Here is a 9,533-nt window from a genome sequence, read left to right on the forward strand (position 1 = left end):
CACCGCAGATATAACTTTAACGGGACAATTAAGTTCTTATTTTCCAAGCCGATGGCTCCACTGCTGAAGTGCTGCCTCTTCATCGCGCTGGCGTTCCTCCCAGCGGTAAGTAAGCGGTTCAATATGTGCTTCACGTTGTTAGATGTTCATTACGGTGGAATGGCTGGCGTTTAACAGGTGTGGCTCGTCTCTGGTGGGCTATTAGGCCCGTCGGATGTATTAGTGTTAAACCATCGTGTGTGCAGCCAAAGACACGAAGGACAAAGTAAATGCGCAGTCGTCATGTTGGAGAGAATAGCGGATCAGCTCTTTCCCTATTTCTTCTTGCTGAATAGACGTAGTTTGGATCAAATCCAGCTGTAGAGGAGAGAAGCTGTGAGACAAATGAGAGGTAGATTGTAATATGAATGTATGATGATATTAAAACATTCCGATTATGTTGTTTTAAAGTCATGAGGACGTTGATGACATATTGTATATTCTTTTAAAACATGTTTTATAAGCCATGCTTTATTGACGAGGCAATACGTTTTCTATTTCTTAAGTAAGTTAAGTGTATAACCCTGAGATCACCAACTGGCAACCTCTTGTGTGAAAGAAAAAGGATGTAAACTTAAGTAACAGGAGCAACAATATGCCATATGGTTTTATACTTATCACGCATGAATAATGGCTGACAGTTTTTCCTCCCTCTTGGTTTACCTGCAGCTTGTACCTGTGAGGGCAAGTGGAAATGAACCAAGGCTGCACAGACAGAAAAGAGAATGGATCTTTGCTCCCAGACAGCTGAAGGAGAACCATGACTACACCGGCTATGAGAGCATTGCTAGAGTGTGTACTTCTTTTGTTCTATTTCTGCCTGAAGAATCCTATAAAAACTCATCGACATCCTAATTCTTCATTGGGGGTTATTTAAGAAATATTTAACCCAGACACAGCAGCATTTCATTCTTGAAATAATGACATCATCGTCATGTCAGTTGGTTTTGTTTTCCACCTCACTTTTTCTTCCTCAGGCCAACTCTTGTTTTTTCAAAGTCATACTTAGATTGAGATGAGTATGTGTGAGATCAGCTCCCCAGATGCTGGCAAACGTCCATATACGTAATGAGTCGCTTCAGACGCAATACTTGACAATACACGCATCTCAGTTCTGATGTCGAGACATGCACACACCTGTGTTTGATGTTCTAGTTTCATATCTCAGATAGTATTAGGATCTGAGCCATGCTGTAATTGCTGGATATTATTTGCTTAGTTAGGCAGGTAACAAAAAAAATGATCAGTCTGAATGCCATGCTTCACTTATTATGTCACATGGTGTGAATGGCATGCATTTGAAATAATGTATGATAGAATACAGTCAGAAAAAAATGAAGTGTATCATTATAGAATAAAAACTTTTCAAGCACTTTTCTCAAACATTTTTCCTTATTTGTTTATTTTATCCTTATTAGGTGGATTCATTTTATGTTTGTGTATTTTTTTGTTTTTTCAGATTCGCTCAGATAAGGAGAATTTTACAAGGATACTTTATTATCTAACAGGGCATGGTGTTGACCAGCCCCCTCGAGGCGTATTTCAGGTCGATCGTGACACTGGATTTGTGAAAATTTATTCCATTCTGGACCGAGAGAAGATACCTGTATATCATGTAAGAGCACTACACCCTGTTAGTAAAATCCAAAGCATTTATAGCCATGTACTTTCAAGTGTAGCTGTGTGGAAATGGTAAAGAAGTTGTGATATTTTTTAGTTAAAAGGTCTTGCAAAATACACGGACGGAACCAACGCTGAAAATGAAATTGACCTTAAAATTACTGTTGTGGATGAGAATGACTGCCCACCAGTCATTAAAGCAAACCAAGTCGGATCTGTCAACGAATCAAGCAAAGCAGGTAAGACATCTACAGTATATTTGTGACATGGCAAGGTATTTTTACATGTACTTAAAGTAATATTGCCTTTACCCTGGTGATTTCTAGGTACTGTTGTGATGAAAGTGATTGCTACTGATGCTGATCAAGCAGGCACGCTCAACTCCAAGATCTACTACAGTATTGTGGAAGATAGTAACACAGCTGGAATGTTCTTCATCGACTCTGTGACAGGAGAGGTCAAAGTTCGCCAGAACACTCTAGACAGGGAGGTGAGGCACTTGAAGTTCTTCTTTTGTCATTGAGCACAACTAATTCTAATTACTGGCAAAGCTTTCAACTCTGACCTGACTACTTTCAGTAGTAGTCAGAATCGCACAATAAACAGTACATTTTCCATTAGCTCTCATCTGAACTCTTAAAATTGAAGAAAAATTTGACTCACTCATGTAAATGTGCCATTTAACACTATAGATATAATGCCACCATAAATGTTAAATCACAGTCAATGAGAAAGAAGGGCTTTGTACATTTTTTTAGCAAGTTCTAACCAAATATTAAGACATAGAGTCATACCCATGGTAGTCAACGAGTTTTACTTGAAATTAAAACAGTAGGCCCTAAGTAGAATGTATTCATCAGTGCTTTGTGTCTCTGATCTATTTTTTAGACACAAGATACATATAGGGTGATTATAAAAGCCTCAGACTTGGATGGAAGACCCGGAGGAAACACAGGAACTGGAGAAATTGAGATCAAAATAAATGACATAAATGACAATATTCCAGTCCTTGAAAAAGAGTCGGTAAGTGTGACACAGTTACCACAGCCAACACTTCTCTTCCTCTGTACCTGGTTTCTGTAATCATGTCCTATTGTTGTTTTAAAGCAAGTGTTGGTATGTGTTTCATTTGCAGTATGAAGGGAGTGTGGAAGAGAACACTATCAACGTGGAAGTGATGAGGATCAAAGCGATTGACATGGATCTGATTCACACTGACAACTGGCTGGCTGTCTACAAAATAACTTCAGGGAATGAGGCAGGCTATTTCAGTATCACTACTGACTCTCAGACCAACGAGGGCATTATCATGATTAACAAGGTAAAAGAGTGTAATTTCATATTTTTGGACTGAAAATAAAAATGTGCAATTAGACAAGCACTATGTAGGCTACTCCATATCCTGTGTGCTATCCTTGAATCTGCAGGCCTTGGACTATGAGGAACTAAAGATGCTCAACTTGCAAGTGGCTGTTTCCAACAAAGCACAGTACAACTTTGGCAGTGTCTTGACAGAGAGCGTACCCTCGAAATCCTACCCCATTAAAATCAATGTGGTCAATCAGAAGGAAGGCCCCCGTTTCAAACCAAGTGTCAAAGAATTGATTATATCTGAGGACCACACTTCTATCACCCTCAACAAAGTCATCGCAAACTACACTGCTATCGACAGCGACACACTGAAGATAGCCACCAACGTGAGGTACAGCCGCAAATGCATAGATATCTCTCTTTGTGTAAGTGAATTGATGAATTTTTTTAAGTTTACAGCAGCTTATTCTTGATCTATATATATTTAAAGGTATGCCAAAATCCGTGATGATGACAACTGGTTGATTATTGATGAAAAGACCGGAGGTATCAAGCTAAACAAATACCCTGATAGAGAGTCCAAGTTCTTGGTCAACGGAACATATTATGCCAAAATTATATGCATCACCAATGGTGAGTTCTGTAAATATAACAATTACTCTCCAGTGGACTAGTTTGGAGCACAACAGGTTAATTTTATTCTCTGTTTTGGCTGGCTTTCAGAGACCCCCTCAAAAACTGCCACAGGGACCATAGCTGTCCGCGTGAAGGACATCAATGATAACTGTCCAGAACTGGTCACAACGGCTCAGACCATATGCTTCCAGGATAATGTTGTCTACGTCACAGCCGTAGACAAAGATGAGTTCCCCAATTCAGCCCCTTTTGACTTCACTGTGATTCCAGAGCACACTAACGGGAAATGGAAAGTGGAGGCATTCAATGGTAAGATTACAATTACTGCAGACTATGGGCTCTCCAGGATTTGCATTAAAGAGGCAATTTTAGACAAATTCATTGTTCAGCTTGTTTTTAACTCAAGAATGTTAGATTTGCAAAGACTCGCAAGCAACTTGTGATCATTTCTGTGCTGCATAGTTATTTTTTCATGGCTTCAGATGGTACACAAATGTGCTCAAATATTTATGATTGCTGAATATACATTATATGTTAAGCTTCAAAAACACTTCTTTTGCTCATAGAACAATTGCACATAGTTATTATTTTAAAATCTCTTGTGCTAGACATTAATGTTTATTTTTTCTTGGAATGCACTTAATAATACACTGCATTCCGTTCAGGCGTTCCAGTTTCAGAGCACTGCCGTTGCGCATGTTTCCTCACCAGCATTACTGAGTCACTCAAATTGAATGGAACAATCAACTTGTTGTATTTGCTTAATTTGTGCTTTTTCTGCCACGACAAGTCTGTCTGTAGTGAAAAAGGTCCATTTTGGGTTTATCGTTTCTGCATTAAGAAAGGAAGCATTACTGTACATTACAAGGCAAAACTAAACTTCTTTAAATCTTTCATCAGAAACCACAGCCATTCTGCGAGATGAATCCAAGTTGTGGCCAGGCCATTACAAAGTTGCAGTGGAGGTCAAAGACCAGCAGGGAAAATCATGTGCTAATGTTCAGATGATGGACGTGACTGTGTGTACTTGCGAAGAAAGCACTAAAGTCTGTAGGTTGCGCCTTATAAAGACTGCAGGTTTTGGAGCTTCGGGTATCCTGCTTCTGCTCCTAGGACTACTGCTTCTGCTCTGTGAGTATTAATGACTTTTTTTCCTCTTCCTTGTTTCAGGTTATTTTGAAAAGAATCATAACTTTCCCCTACAAGGTTACCCGATCGAACATGTTCGTGCTTGGAGAGATTAACTACAAAGATCGGGTGTGTCACAGGCACTTTCTTAAAGAGACAGATGACTCTAGCATGCATTACTCAGTTATTACTTTTTCCCATTAATTAAATCCCTTTGAAATGAATGAATTAATCCACTGATTGATGATTGGACTTCATTTGACCTGACCAGTATACTTTTATTAGAATTTCTGTTGATACATTTCTGTTGATGGCAAATGTGTGTGTTTTTTCAGTGGTGCCCCTTCTGCTGCTGTTCTGCCTGTGTGGAGGTGGAGTAGCTACTGGAGATTTCAAGCACATTCCAATTGATACCAGACAACAGCTGATGTCATATCACACTGAGGGAAGGGGAGAAGACAAGGTACTTGATATGAAGCACTATTTCACAATATTTACAATTTTTTTTGTTTTGAAAATTGTGTCTAAAATACTGAGAGGATCTCACATTTTTCTCACAGGAGCTTCCTCTTCTACATGCCCCAGTTGAAGTTGATGGTGGTGCAGTGAATGCCAAGAACATTAACTTTTTAGGGGGGATGGGGTACCTAGGAGGACTGGTTGAAGTAGGAGGAGCAGCAGGTGGAGGAGCAGCATTAGGTGGCGATGCAAACACTTCCACCTTGACAGCCGGGGGCATGCACATGTACAGCCGATATAACCATTCTGGCGGGCAAATGGAGATGGACCACATGGGTGCTGGGATGATGACAGGACAAGAACATGTTTTCTCCCTAAACAGAGCTTCGGCATTTGATGGGATGGCTCTATCTGATCAGTTCCTGGAGGAGTATTATTCATGTGTGAGTGTATGAAATGTCACTCATTGAAAACGGCAGTCTGATCCAAGTCTAGGGGTTTTTAACAAAAGCTTAGAACTTGAAATTTTTTTGTTTGTTTTTAGAATGCCTCAATGATGAGTCAATCATTTAAAACTAGCCTCAGCTTACACTGCTGGAATGAAAATAGATAATAATAATAATAAATAAACGATTGGTCCCAAAATGTAGTTTTTATTATTCAGTATGTCAGAACAAGCTTAAAGCTGTATGATCATTCTTATTGTCATAATTCAAGTATTAAGTATTATTGACTTTAGATTCAATTAATTATTTTTTTATTTGTTTGCAGAAATCCAACCATGCTGTACAGCAATCCCAACAGAAGGATGCTCTGCTGGTCTATGACTATGAGGGTGAGGAGTCCCTGGCAGGTTCTGTGGGTTGCTGCAGCCTTCTTGAAAATGACGATGACCTTGCATTCCTCAATGATCTCGGGCCTAAATTCAAAACTCTGGCTGAAATTTGTCAGGGGTCAACCTTGGTGACTGAATCTGTGGATGTAGGGGCTTCTTTCTCTCCACCCAGACCAGTGTCTCCTATCAGGCCCTCCACATCCATCCACACACATGTCCAGACCCACAGAGAAACAATGAGGGACAGGGACCACGTCAACATTAACACCCTCAACACCTCCAACATGGCAACTGGATCATCCACCTTCATCCAGGAAGAGCAATTCACTGGGAGAGCCCAGAGTTCAGCCACCCTTCCCAAAGTACATGTCCAGGACCAGATCTTGCTTCCCAGCCAAACGCTGCTTGTACAGCAGCCCACGATGTACTATGCTGCCACACCCATGTATGTAGTCGAGTCCAAGCCCCAAATGGTACTTGTGGCAGGGGGAGCCCAGCAGGCCGTGGGTCAAGTAGGCCAAGTTGGCCAAGTTGGCCTTAGTCAAGGGCTGGTGCAGGTTGGTGGCCTCCAAGGTTCTCAGGGTGTGGTCCTTGTAGATAGGCAAGGAGGAATTGGTGGAGCAAGAGGGCATGTAGCACAAGGCCTTTCACAAGGAACCATCTCCAGGTCCAGACAAGTGTTGGTAGTGGAGAATGAGTCTTCAGGTGGAGAGCAAGTTGCACACTTAGCACCAGGCTTTGTTCAGACAGCACATGGGTCTACTGAGCAGGGTGTGGAGGTCACAGGTCAAGGTGTGCAGTTGAAAACCCAGAATTTTTCACTGGCTTCACATGGTTCAACAGGGTCAAATGAGGACTTTGCCCTGACAGCCACACCCAAGTTGCAAGGGAGCCAGAGAGTGGTTGTGCAACGTAAGAAGGTCTCAGTCACTGAGAGAAATATTGAATCTAGTACAAGAGCATAAACCAATCTTTTTGCTTAGCATATCAACTAATGTCACACTTGCTTTAATATACACTAAATAAATATGTATTTCAGTATACTAGATTACACTATTGTATATAAATACACGTTTATACTGATGAAAATGGTAGTTTAATCTGCTTGAGCAAATGTGCAATACTGTATGTTTCTTGTGATAACACTACTGCTTATAGTAGTAAACACATGGTATTGACTACATGACTATCATGACCATGAAAGGCATTGGATGTCCACACTAATATTGTTTAGGAAAAACAGGCCAGACAACCTAAACTTTGGCTCTGTCAACATTAGTTAAACGTGCCTACTTTACAGTATTAGTGTGGAGTATAGAATGGAGACAAAGCAACAGATTTTGAGAGGCATTACATGACTCCTGTTTTTACATCCCAGAAGAGGGAAAAACGTGGCAAACAATCGCAAATCACAAAAGTATGATTTCCCTCTTTCTCTGGTCACAAGAATGACCAGTTAGGCACTAAATGACAGCCCTCAAAAAGCACTCTATTTATTTCAGGTACAATACTAGCATGGCCTCAGGGTGGGAACAGCCAAAGTAAACATAACAGAATTGACCTTATCTCCTAACTGAAGAGAAACTGGAAAAAGCACAAACAACAATGTTTCCCATCTCTACATCTCAGAGGGCAGCTATAAGTAAATGTCAACTAGATTATTTGCAATATAATGATCCAGGTCCATATCAGACCAGCAAGTTCCATTCTCATTCCAGCTCCCAACCTGCCAAACTGGGGAAAGAAAGATACCAAGTTACTGGTTGCAGCTTATATTACTCAAGGCTGCTACGGGGAACCGATCATGAGCAAGGACTCACCTGCTCCAAACTCTAATCAATTGCTGCTCAGACAAATGCACACCCCAATCAGAACAAGAGGAGAGAGAGACATAAAACATAATTCACCAGTACAAGAAAAAAAAAAAGGTTGAGACACTTGACAGCGAGTGAGAACACTTTAAACCGATGATGGAAGTTATGTGCTCTTAAAGTCTCACAGGTTATTATTAGTAACAAACATCATCATGTCATGTCATGTCATTGGTGGAGATCAGGACTCTTATTAAACCCCAGTGGGGCAGTTAAAATCTGACTTACTGCTCTTCTACATTAGAACAACAGAGCACATAGCTGTAGAGGAATATTTTCAGACATGTTCATGAAATGATGTGAGTTTATATAATCGTAATTTTAGATCACTCGCCAAAAATCTTTACTTTTGCAAAGCACACAATTGTTTTTTGTATACTGAAAGCTCTGAATACTAGATTCAGTGCTTTGAGTACTGTGTTTTTTAGTGCGGCGTGATTCTGAAGATTGCTTGGGTTGCATTTTGTAATATTCTAGCTTTAGCCATGCCACAAGCTGTTCTGCTGACCTTTATATTTTTGAGCTTAGTTAGATTGTAACTAATCACTGGCTGTGATGTGGGTGGCCACATACGTAGAAAAATGCTGCTTTACTGTAAAACTGAAGCACCCTCTGCAGAAGAACTAAAGCCAAAGTGTGTGCCAAATGATTTAGTGCACCATGAGGGGGTTAGACTGTTATCATAATAGACAACATAGTCATTGCTGACTGTAAATTGAAGAGAAGAATACCAGACATATTCTCTACTTAATTGTTGCACTCTTTTTTATTTTTTCTATGTGAGGTTTTCTAAATTGGACTTTTTAAATAAGCAAGGTGTTAACTTTAAAAGACTTAAGTGCCAAAACTGTAAAGATTGTGTACAAAAGCATGATGGTCCTATTTTTGCCATAATTACAAGATATAGTTTTGATAATATGTTTTATATCTTTTATAGTGTGTTTTTGTGTGTGGGTGTAACAGTAACATAATTGTGGTATGTGGAGTAATCAAGGAAGAGCTTGCCATGGAAGTAGTAGAGATGAAAATACAGACACATATTATCTATATACATGTGTGTGTGTGTGTGTGTGTGTGTGTGTGTGTGTGTTTTCATCTTTTGTTCTAATATGCTGTATGATTTTAGCATATATTGCTTCAGAACAGTACAGGACTAAAGCAGCAGTATTGAACATGGTAATGAGGATGTTTTATAATTTGCACCCACTGTCATAATAAAATTGAATATAAAAAAAGCTTTTGTATTGACCCTTTTTCTCATGTTATATGACTATGATATTTAATAGATTATCTAGGAACATGTTAATATACCTCTTTTCAGACAAGTACACAGTACAGTACAGTACAGTACAGAGGACCGACAAAAGGCTGACTGAAACTAGAAATGATTCTCTCATGCCTCACAAACAAAACAAACTGGTTCCCCCAATGAATTACTATATAAGCCATTTACAATGAAGGTCCAAATAATGGCCAATGAGTCATTTAAACGAGACGTGTCTGTGTCTAGTTTTCATCTTTCTACCTGGACCTGAGACTTCACTCTGACTCACATTTGTTTTGTTTTTTGTATTCAAGTATGAAATCAGTACAACTTGATCACGAGTTTTGATGTTACCTGAGAGTAACAGATA

General features: G+C 39.7%; 1 protein-coding gene across 1 annotated transcript; it reads left to right on the forward strand.

Moving 5' to 3' along the window:
• On the forward strand, positions 1-7,052 carry LOC139213959 (desmoglein-2-like protein). The gene is made up of 14 exons (XM_070844680.1): positions 1-105; positions 709-831; positions 1,499-1,654; positions 1,757-1,898; positions 1,986-2,149; positions 2,548-2,682; positions 2,795-2,980; positions 3,087-3,361; positions 3,461-3,603; positions 3,694-3,915; positions 4,507-4,737; positions 5,070-5,197; positions 5,295-5,636; positions 5,965-7,052. The coding sequence occupies exons 1-14, from the start codon at positions 52-54 to the stop codon at positions 6,991-6,993; spliced, it is 3,330 nt and encodes a 1,109-aa protein (XP_070700781.1). The 5' UTR covers positions 1-51; the 3' UTR covers positions 6,994-7,052.
• Positions 7,053-9,533: the final 2,481 nt, after the last annotated feature.

Source organism: Pempheris klunzingeri, chromosome 15, assembly GCF_042242105.1.
Source record: "Pempheris klunzingeri isolate RE-2024b chromosome 15, fPemKlu1.hap1, whole genome shotgun sequence".
NCBI classification, from domain to species: domain Eukaryota; kingdom Metazoa; phylum Chordata; class Actinopteri; order Acropomatiformes; family Pempheridae; genus Pempheris; species Pempheris klunzingeri.

Bases quoted from the DNA above. Each gene is read 5' to 3' on its own strand.
- LOC139213959 (XM_070844680.1), top strand. From the start codon at position 52: ATGGCTCCACTGCTGAAGTGCTGCCTCTTCATCGCGCTGGCGTTCCTC. The intron at 1,655-1,756 runs GTAAGAGCACTA...GATATTTTTTAG, and splicing joins AGAAGATACCTGTATATCAT to TTAAAAGGTCTTGCAAAATA. The intron at 3,916-4,506 runs GTAAGATTACAA...ATCTTTCATCAG, and splicing joins GAAAGTGGAGGCATTCAATG to AAACCACAGCCATTCTGCGA.